Source organism: Phoenix dactylifera, chromosome 2 (assembly GCF_051530095.1).
Source record: "Phoenix dactylifera cultivar Ajwa chromosome 2, Ajwa_hap1_PhDact_Kaust_v1.1, whole genome shotgun sequence".
Classification (NCBI taxonomy): Eukaryota; Viridiplantae; Streptophyta; class Magnoliopsida; order Arecales; family Arecaceae; genus Phoenix; species Phoenix dactylifera.
Genome location: NC_143191.1, coordinates 36,121,654 through 36,141,300, shown reverse-complemented (window position 1 = coordinate 36,141,300; position 19,647 = coordinate 36,121,654). Strand labels below are relative to the sequence as shown.

General features: G+C 37.3%; 1 protein-coding gene across 1 annotated transcript; it reads left to right on the top strand.

Moving 5' to 3' along the window:
- The first annotated feature begins 1,738 nt into the window (after window positions 1-1,738).
- Window positions 1,739-19,641, top strand: LOC103701511 (Protein kinase superfamily protein). The gene is made up of 14 exons (XM_008783586.6): window positions 1,739-1,978; window positions 2,066-2,201; window positions 2,282-2,528; window positions 3,437-3,478; window positions 5,700-5,771; window positions 6,255-6,390; window positions 6,540-6,697; window positions 7,850-7,934; window positions 8,639-8,808; window positions 9,266-9,427; window positions 12,905-13,054; window positions 15,357-15,617; window positions 18,369-18,647; window positions 19,364-19,641. The coding sequence occupies exons 1-14, from the start codon at window positions 1,921-1,923 to the stop codon at window positions 19,619-19,621; spliced, it is 2,214 nt and encodes a 737-aa protein (XP_008781808.4). The 5' UTR covers window positions 1,739-1,920; the 3' UTR covers window positions 19,622-19,641.
- The last annotated feature ends 6 nt before the right edge of the window (window positions 19,642-19,647 follow it).

Here is a 19,647-nt window from a genome sequence, read left to right as displayed (position 1 = left end):
ATAATATATGTATATGATATGTTATGTTAGTATAATATTATAATATTATGATATTATAATGTTATTTTTGTATTAATATAATGTAGTATAAATTATTATTAATCTATAATTTATATATTTAATTTTAATCTAAATATTATAATAAATAATATAATTATTTTGGTGTGGAGAGTTTTGGTCACACAAATAGCTTCTGGCAAGCAGAGGTTTTTTAGTTTCTAGGAGCATCAGGCAACTGTTTCATATTTTGTTTACCAATCACCCTATATATCGTCCGAAAGTATTTTTTGGACTCCAAATAGCATTTTTAGTCTCTCCAAAATAATGCGAAACATGGCTTGCGTGTTGCAATAGCTTGTGCGTGGAAGTTGTAGTGCAAAGTATGGAACTCTGTAGCTGAAATCGGGTGAGGATGGAATTCAAAAGTCTCTGGCATCCAACAACCCGTGGCATTTTCGCAATGGAAGGTTATGATATGCTGTCTTAAATATACGCTCATTCTGCCAGGGCCAGCGTTCAACGGGAAAGGAAAGCTAGGTTATGCGAGTTTGAAGTTTGTCCGCTCCATCACCTAGTTTGCTAGAATACGGCACGTGTGGTGCTCCTGCGGTCTGCGGAGAGATGTTTAGTCCACATGGCCTCAATGATTTCCGCTTGCTATCAATAGATGCGGTCCTCCCAGCTTCCTAGCCTCAATGATTTCGTCTTACTAGCACGCCAGCGCTGCATGTTTAATAACCATAAAAATAATAAGAATACACCTTGGGTATGGAATATAAAGTAATAAAAAGCGTAAAAAAATAGAATAGTGTATCAAAATATTAAAATATAAAATAGCATTATAATTGTTGCGGCTAACAATCACCATCAACAAGGCATCGAGCTGGTGAAAATTGATGATGCTTTGAGATGGTATTGAAAAGCTAAGGTCATGCTTGAGTCTTCGTCTCAATGTTGGGTTGAACACGAAACAACATAGATGTAGATGTTTTTTTTGCTGGAGAATGTCGGGTAAGGATCCTCCAATGCTTAAATCAGAAAGATTTTTAAGAAACAACAAGGGTTAGAGGATTTGAGCATGTGGGCTGTCTTTGGCAAGCCATCGCACGTTCCAAAAGTTACGTACGGTCGTTTCATATGTGCATCACGTTGAAGGTTTTGAAATTCAAAGGATTTTTTGCACGCTTTTTGGCATGCCTTAATTGATAAAGCAAAGGTTTCATAAAAAAGTCTGGCTGGCTAGTCTTCCATGCCGGCTACGGTCGATCTTAAAATTTATCAATAATAAACTTGAAATGCAAGATTTATTTTATAAGACAATATTAATAGAATAAAAATTTAGGATTCTCTTGGTACTGGAAAGCACACTTAGATAAAATAATAAAAAAACATAATTTTAATAAGGGAAAGGAAAGAAATGAAATTTGTAAAAACAAAAAGCATAGAATATGACATCAATAAAATTATAAAATATATAAAAATAATTTAGAGTGCACAAATCAGAAAAAAATTTATGATAAAAAAATAATATCTCAATTATAAAAGAAAAATATAAATAAGAGCTAACTAACAAAAGTAATAAAATATTTAAGTATGAAAATACCAAGCGTAAGAAAGGAATTTTTTTTTATTACTCCTGCTCACGTGCATTGCACGTGTTACGTACCAACCGGCCAGGTCCCCGGTGGCCGCACCGCGGCCTGGGCGAAACTCCTGGGCACGTGGCGCCCTCTTGCGTCCCTCTTCTTCCGCGTCTCGCTGCCTGCGGCTCGATTTTCTCACTTCTGCTCTCACTTCTCTCCCCTCCCAAGAAACGCATCTCTCCTCCTCTTTCTCTCATTCCGTTATATCTCATCTCCTCCTCTATCCCAGGTTGGCTGATGTGATCGAAGAATCGCATCAAGAATCGAGGGTTAGCCCATGAGGAGTGCTCTCCCCAGACTCCTCCACCACCGCCGCCGATCTCTCCCCTCTCCACGTATCTTACCTCTCTTTCCATCCCTCTATCCTTCTCTAAATCGATTGCCTGCTTCTCTCTTTGATTCTTGATGAAATCTTGGTGCAGATCCCTGCAATGGATGCGATTCCTCGGAAAATCCCCTTCTCAAGTATTTCTCGATGAGATGCCAGACCGTTCTTGAAATCAGAAGCTGTCAAAGAATCGATCATATACTCCTATCGGATCATCTACTACGACGGCGGTCAGTGCATTCTTCTCTTTCTCTCTCTTCTCTACGTGTGCGTGCTCCGCTGAATTTCTTTTTTGTCCGTAATGGTTTAGGTTTTCTACTGGGTTTACGAGTGTCCACGGAGGGAGGCCGTCGGCGGAGTATGCGAAGCTGAGGAAGGAGTCGCTGGAGAGTGAATTCGGGAACATACTCGGAACGTATGGCTCCAAGACATGGTTTGCTCACCAACGGTTCGGTCCCTTCTTGGCATTGTACAGAGCGGCGATTATATCGTTCCAGGTGGCCAAGCTGACCGTATGGCACTTCTTGCTTCAAGACATAAGTAAACGTGCTGTTAAGGTATATTGATCATCTTGATTCTTATGACCTGTGCTTGTGACAGGTCGAGAAAATTAACAACCCTTTTCCAATCTTTTCGGGCAAGATTGTGATTGACCATTCTTTCATATTGATGGTCATCCATTATGTCTATCTGGCAAATTTATGTTATCTTCATAGGTTGTTTTTCCTTGAAATTAAAAGGGGTCTCGAAGGTTTCTTGCAAAACCAGAATTCTTGAATTCCTGTAGTATATGCAAATAAATGTGCAAATTTCAATTTTATTGTGGTTTTTTTTTTTGTAAGACTTTATTGTGCTCTTGAGTAGCTGAAATCGCAGACTCGCAGGGGAGGGACTTCCTCAATCTTTGTCTTAGGATACCTGTTATATCCTGTATATGAGACTTAAGATAGCTGCTAGATCCTATGCATTTGTACGCCACGGCTATCTTTTGTTGATATTGCCTTACCAAGCCTTTATAACGTTCAATCACTTGCATACTGGGCTCCAGCTAGGAGAAGTCTATGAGAAAGGAGTTTACCCTTGTAAATATTTCACAAACCTAATCATATCCACATCCTGCAACGTGCTCAATCATTTTGCTCAAAGGCCCTATGTTTATATCTAGAAAGCCATATGTTATAATCCTTCTCTGCACGTCTGTATGTGTGCATGTGTCTGTGTTGTTTTGTGCATTGGTTTTTGGGCTTATTATTTGTGTTCGTGTGTTTGCATGTGTGCTCAGTTTTAGCTTATCTTTTGAGTTAAAGGTGCTGCTATAGATAGGGAATCAATAGATTTGTTCTAATAGATTCATAATTAATTAGTTCCAGGGGGTGGTTATGATTTTTGTTATTTTCTGACCAATAGATTCATTCTAGTCTCAATAATGATTTAGCTTATTCTTTTTTTTTTTGGATTATTTCAGTTTCGAGAGACTTTAATTCGCTTGGGTCCATTCTATATAAAGGTAAGCTATGGTGTTCTATCAACATGGAATTTATATTTGCAGTAATTGTAAGAGAACATTTTTGCAACATTAGGATCTGCCTTTTTTTTAAAAATAACTTGTTATATCTTTAATTCTTAAAATCTCATCGGAGCTTCTCTGTTCATGCATCCATTTGTCTTGCAGTTATCCTAATTGAAGAAGAGAATAAATTGGGTCTAACAGTTGCATGGATTGGGTTAAATTCAGGTCTTGTCCATACAATTCTCAACCTGAACTTTACTAGAATTTCATCAGGTTAGGAAAATGCACAATTGTACCTCTCCTATCTAGTCTCAAATTAAGTCTTGGCTGATGTGGTTAAATTTAATATTAAAAAAACAAGTAGATAATAAATATTAAAAATCCCAGTACCTACCCACCTTAATGCCGAGCCCATGTGCCACCCTCACTTGGTGCTCCGGTGCTCTTGATCTTTGATTTTGTAGGGTTTTAATTATGCAGCAGAAAAGGAGGTTCTTTCCTAAGGTTCAAGCTGTCTCCTAGTTGCCTTTCTCAAAACTTTATGTTTCAGATACCCTTTAATCTGCTCATCACACCCAGCACCAGCCAGGTGTGGAAAACATGAACTCAATTTGCACATGATTAGGTTGTGTTAGAGTTGCCCAGATTTTGCCAGGTCAGAAAATCATGACCCAATTCAGTTTTTCACAGGCAGATTACAAGCTTTACGTTTAAGATTGTCAGACTTAGTTACAAAAGGCTTGAAATACTTTTAACTGGATATTCAAAACTGGTCATGCATGAATGAGTTTAAGGTATTCTACTAATGGTTGACAAAAGGACTTTATGTTTGTCTTTTAAGGAATATTTTTTTATTTAAGTTTATCTATATCTCATAAACGGTCAAAGTAGGAATGCTTTTTTAGTTCATCGCTTTTATCTGCTAATGGGAGTCCTTTTTTAAAAAAAATTAAAGATAAAACCTGGAAATACATCCTGGGTTGGGATGCATCAGCCCTTGATACCAAAAGAAAAAGTGCTAAATTTGTATTCTCAAGCTGGGTCTTAAAAGCTGCTGGGATTATTTAACTCTGGAGAATTTTTGTTACAAGTTACAATAATTAGGAAAAATAAAAGGAAGGACTAATTCTCCTTGAAGTTTGAAATAAATGCCTAATCAGACATGATGATTCAAAGAACTGAAATTTATGATTTTGACAACATAAAATGTAAATATTTTACATATAGAAACATAAAATTTGCAATTTACTAGTTTATTGAAAAAAATTTAGAATAGAAGGTGCGGGTACATACTATTAAGCTTGGAATTTGCAAACTTACACGTCAAGCAGTCAAACTAGTGGTTGGCAAGGGGTTTGGTTGGTTCCAGTTGGTACAAATTTAAACAAAGTTCCAACTCATACCTGTATTATTTATATATGGGTTGAAAGCATAAGTTCATACCCAACCCACTTATTTTATGTGGAACATATCCAATGCGCCAACCTGATTAGGGCTGTTCAGTCATCTACCTTTAAAATGGAAACGTCATAAGACCATGAAGAGATCTAGGGCTGGGTGTCAAAATAAAGGGAGAGAGGGAGGAGAAAAAATCAAAGTGGAGAAGAAAACATGATATATCCTAGACATAGTGGTTGCTCTAACCATAAATTGCATGGCCTTTCTAATCACTCAAACCAAACCTTTATTAACATGTGGTCCACTAACTATTATCATCATCCTAGAGGCCTGGGGTTTGGGTTTTAAATTTTTAATTGTTTGCCCAACCCATGGGCTGTTGGGTTCAAGTGGAAAACCCAAACCTGACCTATTCATAATTGGGTTGGTAACAACTACCTGGTCGATTATTAAAAATGTCACGGAAATCCATTTAATTTGGGGAGGTTTGGGCAGTTGGTGGGTTTGGGTCAGACATTGCCTCCCAGTTCTCAAACTCATGGCTACAAATTCTAAAATGTCCTTCATTTAACAAATTCAAGAAAAACTTTTGTATCCAAAATCTACTCTAGGTTGGATTTTGCATCTAGGCAGCAATTGTTTCTCACTAATTGTTACCTATTATGAATCTATTAATATAAGCTTTGTGCTAATTTGTGTTCCTGGTTTCCTTTCTTCATATTAGCTTCTTTATCAAAAGGATTCAAAGTTAACGTTATGTAAATGCCTAATAAGTTATATGTTCATTTTGGCTATTTCTTATAGTTTTATTCTTTTGCAGCTTGGGCAGGCACTGAGCACACGACCTGATATCTTACCCACTGCCTATTGCCAAGAGCTGTCAAAGCTACAAGTATTTAGCTCTCAAGCTAATCAATGCATCTTTTCAAATTTCAGACGTTAGACTAAAACAGGGATGACTTGGCCTTTATTGGCAGATGTTGTTTAGTTGATCTTTTAGTCGATTTTGTTTTCTGGTGTCCTATTTCCTTTGTTCTGTTTTTAAGTTATTAATTAAACTTTATTCTGTTAAACCAATTGAGTATCTTCAATCTAACACAGTAATCTTGATGCAAAAAAATAAAGCAAGATAAGTTGAATTGTTGAAGTGAAGGAGATTGCATACGACATTTAGATTGGGGCATCTAAGTGGACCATAAAGTGTTCTTGCTACAGAAACTATTGCATCTAGAAAACATTAGGCAACAAGCTCTGCATGCCAACTGTTATCAAGTCAAGCTTTTATGCAATTGCTGTCAATTTGTCCACACAATATTTTGTCAATGAAACCTTTCTTCTCCCTCAGTTTGTGAGCTGAATTTTTTCTTTACTATAGGATCAAATACCACCATTTTCTACTCATGTTGCAATCAAATCTATTGAGTCTCAATTGGATGCGCCAATTTCTCAACTATTTTCAGATATTAGCCCCAAACCTATTGCGGCAGCATCATTGGGGCAAGTGTATAAAGGTTAGAAATCTACAATTGTTGTTCGATCTGTCACTTTCACTCTGAGTTTAGATATTTATTATAATTAGTTCGTTTTCTTTTTAAGCATGCAATTGAAACTTTGAGTTCCCTGGTTTAAATGCATTACTTTGATATTTCAAGTCATACAGCTCATCTACATTCTGGGGAGCTTGTAGCTGTCAAAGTGCAACGTCCTGGTATGGCAATCTTGTTGACTCTGGATGCACTATTGTTCCATATGATTGGAGGCCAACTGAAGCGATTTGCAAAGGCTCGCAAAGATTTATTGGTAGCAGTGAATGAGATGGTGTGCTTACTATTACAACTATTACTACTGCTGCTAATATTATTGTTATTATTGTTATTATTGTTGTTGTTGTTGTTGTTGTTGTTTCATGTAATCAATCATCATCATCATCGGCAGCATTTCAACAAAGTTGTCATGAATGTGTCCAACTATCTGATCTTTGTGTTGGTATTCTTGTACATATGTTTGCAAATAATAATATCATTTTCAATTATCATTTTTGAGTTGTATGGTCATTCTCCTTTTGTAATCATCATTGTCATCATCATCATCTCAACAAAGTTGTCATGAATGTGGTATTCTTCTAACTACGTTTCCAAATAATAGTATTGTTTTCAGTTATCATTTTTGAGTTGTATGGTCATTATTTTTTTAGCTAATTGATGTTTTAAATCATATTTTTCTTTTTAGCCAAATTGATGAATATGTCAGAGTGCCATGTAATCAAAATTTAACGCAGATTTTACTAGAGTTTATCTTAAACAATACATATAGATGCAAATAATGTATTGTTGGTAGCTACATGATGGCATGCCCAAGTTATAATTGTGTTTGTGGTGGTGGTGGTGATGGTGTTGCTTCAGCTTTTACAAGGGCGCTGTAACCTATTATTCAAGTTGAGGAATTAAACTGAGGAGTTTCGTCGCCTTGACGAAATCAATATATCTGTTATCTTACACTCATCATCTTTACGTTTTTCATGAATTAAGTGGAAATACTTCTGAATAAGAAAATGGGAGTAGTAATTCCAAATAGTGACCCTGATTGGTGATCGGCTTATGATTTCTTTCTATGAGGGGCAAAAACGATTAAGAATGGACTTTAACAAGTAGGAAACCAAACCATTGTTTATTATCATCTTCGGCTCTGGCCTCTGGGGTGTTAAAACTGATACTTGTGGATGTAGCTTTTATTTTTTTTGGTTATTTTCAGAAAGAACAAAGAGATTGTAGAACACTTGAGATGCGTCTTTGGCTTTTTGCCTATGTCTGAACTTGTCAATAAGATTATCTAATGACTGTGAACATTTGTGCCCTTTTGTTAACATAAGGAACCCTTTTTTAGAATATTTTTGACAATAATTTTTGCCTAAAATTCTGCCATAAGATGATAGCTGTAATGACACTTGCAATAAATTTCTGGAATAAACAGGTTAGACACATGTTTGATGAAATTGATTATATCCTGGAGGGACAAAATGCTGAAAGATTTGCTTCTCTCTATGCATTTTCTTCAAGTAAGTTCTCTTAGTCTTTTTATTTTCAGGCAGTGATTATTAACTTCTTTGGTTGGACATTGATATGACTGATGACGATTAGGCTGGACTGCTTGAACACTGTGAATTTGGTTTTGCAGTTTACTACTACTATTTCAGATAGTTTTAGACCATGGTGTTTCTTCTTATCTCTATTTAATGATGGAGCATTATTGGTGAATTGCGTGCGAAACTTGCCCATTCATTTTTTTCCCTCTCTTTTTTCAAAGAATTTGGGAAAAATTAGTATGCTATATTTGCTGTATTTATTGTCTAAAAAAAAGATAGCATTACTTGAATAGGTATATCTATTTTCTTCGCCTTTTTTATTTGCTAAGTTTGAATGGCCATTACATGAGCAAATGCCATACTTGAGAACTTTTGAGCTTGCAATTTCCCAAATGAAAACACTTCTGTATTGCTATTTTTCTCCCTAAAATTTTACTTAGTATTTTGAGTCACTCACTTTGTACCGTGGCATACTTACAAATCTTCCTAGCAATATACTTTCTAGTATCATATATCTTTTTTATTTCATTAAAAAGATGTTGAAAATACCCATGTCTTACATTCGATGTAATGCAATGCAGCTATATGGAAATTTGAGAATTCCATGTTGGTAGATGTAAGTTACATTAGTTGTTCTACATGCATGATGGATGACCTTGATTAGCTTTTGTCAACAGCAACTGGTCAGGCTAATCCTACAAGAGGTTCAGGCATCAAGGTTCCAAAGATATATTGGAACTTCACACGTAATGCTGTGCTTACAATGGAATGGATAGATGGGATCAAACTGACAGATGTTGACCGTATCAATGAAGCGTGTTTGAATCGGAAACAACTAATTGATCAGGTGTTTATTCACGATAAATCTTCATTTTACCCTTCATTTTGATCTGTTTTATATTAGTTTATCGCCTCTATCTTAGCATTTAATTTCTTGTCTTGAATGTATCAAATGTTGTGATAAAATATCTCTAAAAATCTAGCCAGTATATAGGAATAATAAGTGAATAACTACTAATATGCAAGGTTAACTGCAAACATGTTCTTTATAACATTCATCTTTTAGCATCTTTGGTTTTGTCATCATGTATTATGTCCTTCTTTTAAAAAAATAAATGTTACCAAATGTTACTGCAAATAAATTGTGGAGTTGATAATTTTGTTGGTAATTTTGGTAAATTTCAATATTTGCAGATTAATCATCATCTGTGATTCTCAAACATTGCAGTTAATATGTTTCTGTGATTGTGAAAGCAGGACAATTATATTTGAAATGATAAGTTTGCTTTTTTTGAATTTGCCAGGGACTTTATTGTTCATTGAGACAACTTCTTGAAGAGGGATTCTTTCATGCTGACCCACATCCTGGAAACCTTGTTGCTACTAATGATGGATCACTTGCATATTTTGACTTTGGTATGATGGGAGACATTCCTCGCCATTTCCGTGTAGGACTTATCCAAGTGGTTAGCTTTCCTTGCACTACAATTTACTGCACTAGATCCATGTAGTGTTGAAATATTTTATGCAGTCTTCTCATATCATTTTAATATCTTGTTTAATTCTGCACCAGGTCTATAGCTTGCAATAGTCTTGTATGTACTTTACAATAGATATAAGCACTCACTAGTTCTTAGTCAGATTTCTTCAAGCATTGCATATTGAGTTTGTGCATTGGTTCACATGTGATACTCTTAGTGCAGTGACTTACAAGCTATGAGTCCGTCTATGGCTATATTTGTTTGGCATGATTTTGTAAAAGGACCTACATCTATTCTTAACACTTGTTCCTTTTGTTCCATGGTGTGAAATCTCCCACTCTTTGTGGGCTTGGGCGCTAGATTTATATGCTCAGTCAGGCATATTAGAAGAACATTGTAGAGGTGATGATTCTAAGGAGAATTTGTGGTAAAAATCAGAGAGCTACCTGAACTTGCATCAACGAAAACATTGGAGTTGAATCAGTAGGTGGAGATTAATAGAATTTATTTAGATGATATAGTCCAGTGAAATGAGTTTTGATGGAGGCAACACCAAAGGGTCAACAAGAGAAAGGGATGGACCAAAAAAATCTCACAGGAAGTTATAAGAGGATAAGAAAAGGTTAGTGAGTGGATGATGTATTGCATGATATAAATCAATGGTGAAAGAAGATTTATCTAACCACCCTTGAATGGAGATAAGGGCCTTCTGGCTATTATTGGCTATGGTTAGTTTTATTTTCTATTTTAGTTTCAGCTATCAAGCTGCCTGATCAGATACCTTTTATGCACCTATAAGGTTCTTGTTGCTGAGACATGTTATTTCATCTGATACCATCGCCACTATGTGCATGTACAGATTACTTCTTGTGGTGTATAGTGGCCCTCTAGTTTATGAGCTATTTGTCACGCGAAATAAAAAGGAGTGCCATAATTTGTTGAACAAAGGCTGCCTTGAACATTAAAAGTTATCACCAAGAAGTTCTGAAAACTTAATAAACCTGTATGTGCATTCTGTACTTGTTTCACTTGTCAAATCTTTCTGGTTGAGTAGGGCTATCTGACATGCCAATGAAATGATGTAAGTTCTTTGATATACATCGGCAATTGAAGATTTTGCATTTAGCGGTACTGGTCCTTTAGTACCAATATATTTGACAACAGAAGTCTGGATTACTTTCTGAATGGTGTTTTGCTAATTCTAGTGTTAGCAGACATGCCTTGAATTTAGGATGGCACCTGACATAATTACATTGTTGGGCCATTTGCCTTGTCAGAATCTTCTGTTTGAGTGGATTGAGCACAAGTTTGGTTAAAGGTCGGGACATGGTCTGCCGTACCGATCCGTACCGGCCGGTACAGACGGTACATACCGGTCTGGCCTGAGACCGGTATCGGATCATCGTGGAATCCGGTATCGGTAGTTTATTATTGAAGGACCCGTATGGGACCGGTTCGGACCGGTACAGATCAGTTCGGGCCGCCACCAGTACGCTGACCGGTACCGGTACGGCGGACCTTGGATCAGGAAGAAGTTGAAAGAGTGCATAAGAAGCATGTGCATAAGATAAACATGAACGGAATAATGCAATGACACAAAATTATGTATATTGGAGTGATCCATAGGATATTTTATGGCTGGATATGAGTAGTAATCAAAACCAAAGAACGATGAGGTAGATAATTAGTCGGATGGATGAAGTGTGGAGGTGTTTCTAGGGTGTTATGTGACAAACCCCTGGGTTGGCATGACATATAAGGGAAAACTAATAAACCAATAAGATGACTGAAAATGCTTGGTTTAGGATGTTGCAGCAATCATGGGAGCCAGCTATACAAGATGTGAGTACACAAAATTATGTATATTGGAGTGATCCATAGGTTATTTTATGGCTGGGTATGAGTAGTAATCAAAACCGAAGAATGATGAGGTAGATAATTAGTCGCATGGATGAAGTGTGGAGGTGTTTCTGGGGTTTTACGTGACAAACCCCTGGGTTGGCCTGACATATAAGGGAAAACTAATAAACCAATAAGATGACTGAAAATGCTTGGTTTAGGATGTTGCAGCAATCATGGGAGCCAGCCATACAAGATGAGAGTCCTAAGATTGTGGTACTAGGAAGTCTAGGTGAAGAGATAAGTGGGGATAAGATTGCCTTTTTTGGTTTTGGGGAGTCAATAAAAAAAGGAAGTTTAGGGCATAAAAAGGAAGTATAGGAGGTACAGACAAATTGATCCTAGTATTTAACAGTTAGAAAAGAGGAGGAAAAGAGATATGATAATGTGGATCGAATTTTTGGGGAGGCATCTCTAAAGTGAATGTGGCCCTTCATTGTAATGATGGGTGAAGAAGGATTTCTGGAGCCAAGTGCTAACCTTGTCTATTTGGAGTAATGTTTATGGTTACAATTATTCTGTAGATACATTGCACATGTTCTAAAGGTATTATGAAAAACAGGACCAATTTTATAAGCTCTGTAAGGGGGGGAACACATGATCTTATATAGTGAGTAGATAACAAGGCCTATAAGTGGGTGGGGATGTGGAAGCGGATGCAGGATATTGGTATGGGTGGTGGTACTGGTCGGCTATTGGTTTGGTATTGTACCATCAGTATCATACTAACCCGAGGCATATTGGAACCAACAAGAGGGAGAGGGGAGGGGGGATAAGGAGGGAGGGAGGGAGGGAGGGAGGAAGGGGCAGGAGAGAGAAGGAGGGAGGGACAAGTGTACCTTCAATGTTGTCATCATTGGTGGCATGATGAGAGAGAAGAGAAAGAGAGAGACGGTGGTCCATGGTCGTCATTGTCATTGTCATTGTCATTGTTGTTATCATAGGCGGTGGCGGCAATGACACCTTAACCTAGCAAGAGGAATCATGATAGGAGAGGAGACTTGTGAGAGGTGAGGAGGACTGGGGAGAGGGAGAGAGGGGAGGGGCAAGGAGGATTGGGAGAGAGGAGAGAGGAGAGAGGGAGAGGAGTTGTAACTCACTTGCAAAAGAATGAACCCGGTTCAGTCCGAAAAAGCCCAAAATCGCTTGAAACCAGGCAGAACCAAACGGTTCAGACCGGTTCAGGCCAATTTTGATTTGGGATTGATCAGGTGACCAAATTGTTTGATTATTGATTGGTTTGGTTCGGCACATCCTGAACTGCCCGATTTGAATGGTTCGGCGGACCTTGCATGGCTTAGATTCTACCTGGTTTGTACATTGTAGCTTTAGCTAACTGGTAACCCTTCACATACTTTTATGATATGACCAGGTTTTGTTTTTATAGGTATTGGTCTTATATTTCCATGTCCTTCTGCACTTAACCCCTTACTCCTCCCTCTATTTCTCTTTCTAAATCCTAAATTTCTTGCTTTGACGCCACATCTTATGTGCTAAATTTTTTTGATGACCTTTTCTCTTATGCATGCTTGTAACTTCGTTTATGTATTATATTTTTTTCAGCTTGTACACTATGTTAACCGTGATTCATCGGGTTTGGCAAATGACTACCTTTCTCTGGGATTTATTCCCGATGGAACGGATACACAATTAGTTGCTGATGCATTGCATGCATCCTTTGGTGATGGAACTCAACAAGCAAATGACTTCCAGGTTGGTTTGTTATTGTCTTTGCTTCTTATTGAATACCTTCCAAATTTTTATCTTATTCTCTGTACAGGTAACTTGCATGTCAAACCCTTTTTGGAAAGAATTTACCATCCTCTTTGCTTTACCAATACAAATTTCCTGATGCATGTGCAAACATAAACTTCTAGATTAAGAGTAACCATGAGTGAATGTAGTACTATAGAAATTAACAAAATATTTCTTTTCTTTTTTTCACTTGATGGTCATATGCAAGAGCAGTCAGAAATGGCAGTGAGGAATTTGTATACCACTTGAATGAAGTAATTAAGGAATCATATATCTAAATATTTATTCAAAACTTTATGTTGTTAAAATGCTCTGGTTTGGGGGTTAACCAGTGATACATACATATATGTATATGTATATGTATATATGCTTGCATTCTCCCTACATGATTCAGCTCAGTTTAGGCTAGAAGCTATTGTTTTGAAAGAAAAATGAAGAAGAATTGTATTGCACTCATAAGGACAGAATTAAAATTACTTGTTTTAACCCATTTTGCATCTTATGTAAATGTGGGCTGTATCACTAAAAACCTTCAATGAATAGCCCGACAAAACTTCTATATTAACATTCAATAGATTCAAAACAGGGAAGAAATATCATATTAGTGTGAAGAAGTACGGTAATGAATTTTACTGTCGGTTTAGTAATTTAAAATTTGTTGAAAGCTGTACACAATTTCTTTGTAGGGTAGAACAACATATGCAAGGTTAATTTCCTAGTATAACCTTGTCTTAAAAGGTCAATTTGGTAGAGTGGGCAACCGAGTTTTCCATTAGGGCAGTCTTATCTCACACCAATATGAAGCCGAATCAGAATTGGCAAAAGTGATTGTAGCAAGGGGATGGACTAAATGTGAATGTTGGACAAATTATAGAAACAAAATAGGAATCCCAAAACTTAAGATGGCTGAACAGTTTTACCCCATTTAGTCCCATCTGCATTAGAACAATTCTAAAACTATAATGGCATTTCAAAGAGTGTGAGCAACAGATGAGGACTGTTTTATGGAAAATTCAAGTTCTATAAAAGTTTGGAAGTTGGATCGTGTGGTTCTAGTAGTTCATACAATGTTTTATTATGAGGAAGGTTAATGAGAAAATGTAAGGTACAAGGGACTAAGATGATGCACCGTAGGGTCGAGGAAAAAGATGAATGTGGAGTTGCTAATGCTGATGAGAAGAGTTGTTGAAGTTATGCTTGTTTGTAGGACAACATATACTCCTTCCATTTAATATTCTTGTGTGTCTTGTTGAATCTATGTTTTGAACATAATCCATAATTAAGAAAATTATGTAAAATGTTAATTCAAGAAGAAAATTTATTTGATAACATGGAATACAAAGATAAGATGAATCCAACAAAATAAACAAGATAATTGTCTTCATCCCTGCATGCTCTTGCTTGGCTAAATAAAAGGTGGTGGATACCATAATGGAGACCTTTGGAATTAGCAAAGATAATTATTGATTAGCTAGAGAAGGTAGTAGCAAGGTATGCCATACTGTACCAAACCGGACGGTACGAAACGTACCATACCACACCAGCACCGAATGGTACATGGTACAGAGGGCGTACTAATACTCGGTAAGCCAAATCGGCCCCTGTACTGAATATACCGACACAATAATAGGGTGGCACCTATATAGGGCTCTATATGAAGATGGCGTACCCTGGGTAGTATACTGTACTAATTGTCAACGCTAAATTCATATTTCCAATAAGGTCATTGCTTGTGTTGGCTATGATATATGGTCCTTGGAGATGGTTGCCATATACAGTGGAAAGCAGTCAAAAATGGTGGCATTACAGCTTTATCAAGGGAAGAGAAGTGCCATCAATTTCAAAAAATATAACGTTGTGGTGACTTTTGGTTTCTTCCCTCTTTTCTTGCTTTGCAAACCTGTATTTGGCTGGAGTTGCTTTTCTCTGTTACATATCTACTGGTCCTTTTCTTCAAAAAATATGTTACTTGTGATGTGGGAATGATCTCATCACTAAAGGAAAATGATACTTTGATGCACAACCTTATGGTTTTTGGTGCATCATATAATTGTTAAGCGGATTTTCCCATAACTTGGTGAAAGGTGTTTTGCTTTTGATTCTCTTCGATTTGTATGTGTGGCATTTCATTAAAGCAAAGAACTATCTGCTTTATTCATTATATGTCGGGCCATCTAACATACATATTGCTGTTATCTTCAAGATATTGATAATCCTATTGGAACCGTATATTCATTACATCTACTGCATTTTACTTTAGGGAATAATGAGCCAGTTATATGATGTCATGTATGAGTTCAACTTCTCTCTGCCCCCTGATTATGCACTGGTTATAAGAGCATTGGGATCTTTAGAAGGGACTGCAAAAGCTCTGGATCCTGATTTTAAAGTTGTTGAGAGTGCATACCCTTTTGTCATAGGGAGGCTTCTCGCAGACCCAAATCCTGATATGAGAAAAATATTAAGAGAACTTATCATACGTAACAATGGCTCCATCCGATGGAATCGGCTTGAACGACTGGTGAGTAGTTAATTTTTAATCACTTGCATCTTTCTCCTGCACCTGTACTGCATTTTAATTAAGTTTTTCAATTGTTAATTTATTTGCACTAGACTTTATCATATATGTTAAACTTTTTGTAGCTTTTAGTGTATGAATTATATCAATTTGCTATTAGCATCTTTGACTAGAACCAGCTGAGTGGAACGGTCACTGATTGGTGCTAGAACATGATCAGTACCCACACATTTTACAGAAATTTGTAAAATAGGCGTTGTTATTATGCAGGTCCCATGGGAGCCATACCTAAACATTTAGACTTGATAGAAATGTAAATTTATGATCATTTTTATGCTTCTACTTATCTTTTTGATTTTCTTATCTTTTCTTATTATTTTGTCGAACAGATAAGCTGGTGGTATCTTCTTGCCTGATTAGCTATTTTGCCATTGCTGCAGTTCAATCTTGCACCATTTCATCCCCTGTTTTTTAAAAAAGTATCAGATTTTCAAAATCCATTTATGCACAGAGGGCACTATATACACTCCTCTTTTTTTTTTTATGTAGGATGATCCTAGTGGTCGTTGTGACTTTGTTTCATCATTCTTAATATAGTCTATATATCTGGTTTACCATTGCTGGCATAGTTATTAGACCCAGACTGGACCAGCTGGTTGTAGTGGAAACATGTCAAACCATGACTAAGTTTGGTTCAGGTATCCAGTTAGAATGGATTTATGTTTGACCTGCAGAAACCTGCCTGACCTGGCTGGGTTTTGCTTGACCCAAGTGATTGTTGGGTTTCAGAAACTGGGTTCCTCTTAATTACACCATAAAACAAGAAAGAAAGCGTTTTCCTCTTTAAAATATCCCCATAAAACAAGACTGAGTGTGGGACCCACAGATCGAACCATGGACTGCAAGAAGCAGCTTACTCTCTTAACCAATAAAATTCATTAACAAGTTATCCTATTATCATGATAAAATATATTTATCATAAACATTTTTATAATTATATTAGTTTTTATAATTGTATTATGCAGTTTTTGATTTGTCCTTGGTCTTACTTGTTGACCCCAAGGTTGGACCAATGACATGGTGACCAGTTCCTAGGCTGGGTCATTGGTTGCTGCAGCAATTGGTTCCTGTAATTTGTATTTTTGTAATAATGTTTGACCCCCTTTTTATTTTATAATAAAGGAAACAAATCGAGATCCATTAGGATATTGCGGCATCATGTTTGCTCCTTTGATTAGGTTATTTGGATAGTGCATGTGGTTTTGGTTGCTTCTATTATGTCTAATTTGACCTTATTAGCTGTTTCACCTTTGCTGCAATTCATCCTATGCTTCATTTATGATGTCAGCCTCTTGTTTCCTTTCAAAAGAAAAAAACAGTTCATCAAGTCATTTTGGTGTAGTGGCCCTCATATGCTCCATTCGTTAGATTGCTTGTACAGAAATTGGTACTTTTTCTACTTTGTTTACCTTAGTGACTGGGGGGTTTCGGGGAAAGCCCATTCACAAAAGTCTGCCTGCTCAGGAATCATGCAGAGATCATCAGTTCTAGTATGTGAGAAGTAGTTGATGGTTGACTGAGCAATTGACCTTACCAAAGCATCACTTTTTTCTTTGTCCTAAAATTTTGGACACTTCCATGCATGGTCTGCTGTGCTGGTACCGAGCACCAGAGCGGTTTCTCGGAGGCACGGGTTGGTACGGGCCTGTACCAACACAGTAAATAAGGCGGGGGAGAGGGCGAATGGGAGAGAGGAAAAGAGAGAGAGAAGGGGGAGGGAGAGAGGAGGGTGGCAGAGGACTATCGAAGGCTGGCGCCCGAGCACGAGGCGGAGGCTGCGGCCGAGTTTTCTATTTTGTTTCAGTGGTTTGGCAGCTAAAAAATTTTGCGATATTTAAGTGAAGTCGGCAAATGATTTGCCCACTTCACTAAAATATCGCAAAATCAAAAAAAAAAAAATGCGATTTTTAAGTGAAGTCGGCAAGTGATTAGCTGAAATAGGGGACCTGGTCACGGCCTCTGCCTCTTTCTCGGGCGCCGGCCTCTGACGGCCCTCCGCTGTTCTCCGCCACCCTCCGCCGGCCTCGCTCCCTCTCTCTCTCCCTTCCTCTCCCGCTCGCTCCCTATTTTTCTCTTTTCTTCTCCTCCCCCTCCGACGACGGGTTTTGTTTCTGTTGTCGGAATTGTTCTGGTCTGCCGCCGGGACGGCTCTGTACGATCAGAACCGTCCAGTTCGGGATGGTTCCGCCGACCTTGCTTCCATGTGTTCTTGGGGAAAGAGACCTGATAAAGGGAGGTGGTTCTTGTGACATTTAATTTAACATGTTGTATACATGGAAAATCTTAGACAACTACGACAATTTTGGGCATGCTCCAATATTTCAATCATGTATGAGATCGCCAATTAAAAAGATCAACAGGTTAAGTTTTTCCGGTAAAACAGTAAAAGTCAAGCAAGAAGGCATTTCAAGTAATTATTTGTGCAGGGAGTCATAATTACTTATCTCCGTTTTGTGGGGATTCTCATTTTAACTGTATGTTTTAGAACTTAATTATTGGTGTAAAACATGTGTCAAGTCAAACTTGTATGATAATGATCATATTAATATGCTCAAAGCATGCAGTTAGATGTTGTTTATATTTTATCTGTGCGTCCCTTTGGCTCCTTGCTCCCTTTGCTGCCAAAGACTTGACACATCTGGATTTCTCTATTACAACAATTTCATTTATTTCTAATGTATGGAATACTTTCAGGTAACAGCGATTTCTGAAGAGTCATCTGAATGTGCAAGTGAAAATGGTAGTGATTATAGTGCAATGGCTTCAAATGTCCAAGGATGGAAATTCTTTGACATGCGCTCTGTGGTTGCTGCTACAGAAGATCTTTTCCAGTTTATCTTGTCAGAGAAAGGTTGGAGGATCCGGGTATTTCTCATTCAGGACATAATCAAGGCTGCAGATGCCTTCCTGCAAGAAACCTCCTTTCCATGTATATTTGTTGAGGAAGAAGCAAGCAAAATTTCTGATTCTGAGGTTTGTTAAAACCCTGTATACTGGTGCACTGTGTATTTCAGTTTAGATTAGTACTTAACACAAAATTGTGGAGAAATAGGAGAATTGGTCGTAATCTAATGGGCCTGCCACCCATATAGCTGATATAAGGCTTGATGAACATGGTTATGCTGATTTGGTAGTTCATTTGATCCGTCTGCCAGATCCAGGCCTGACCACAAATCCATATAGCTGAGACAAGGCTAGATGGTCATGGTTATGCTGATTTGGTAATTCATTTGATCCCCTACCAGATCCAGCCTCGACCATGGTCATTCCTAGAGAAAATTGAATTGACTAGTTTTCTTTCTCTTGTATCAGGCATTTTGCCATAGCGTGTGCATAGTTTGTGCTCAGCATTTGTAGATTGTTTTGTCAAGCGGGTGATTGTGTATCAAAAATTCTTCAAACATAACCTATATGAAACAGTTTTTTGATGTAAAGTGATTATATTATTATTTACTTCCAGCATAGAGGGGAAAAGTTTACATTGGCATGCAGTATCAATAATTTATAATCATCTGCAGAAACATATGCTTTGCAGTCATGGTAGATATGAGTCATATAAACAAGGTCGCTAAATTTACATACATTAGAGAATCAGAACACCCCGTGCACTTGTTAATTTATTGTGATGTGAATGCTTGAGTACCTTTTCTCAATATTTTCTAACCGTTGTCTAATTTTTCATGTGGCAGAGAGATGAAGTGCTTAAAAGATTGGTGAATGGCTTTGGGTCTTTCCAACGAGCTGTAAGTTTGGCACCAGAAGTATGGACTGCAATGTTGATACGTATGTTAGTGAAACCTGAGGTCCATAGATTCCTTCTGGACATCATTGCAGCCTTAGCAAGTCATTTCCATGATAAAATACCAGAAACATTATGGCTTTGTATATCAAGACTACTTCACTGGTTGGAGAAGCCAGATGGATTACAAGATTCACGAATAAGTTAGTCCTATTAATCATTCAATTATTTCCT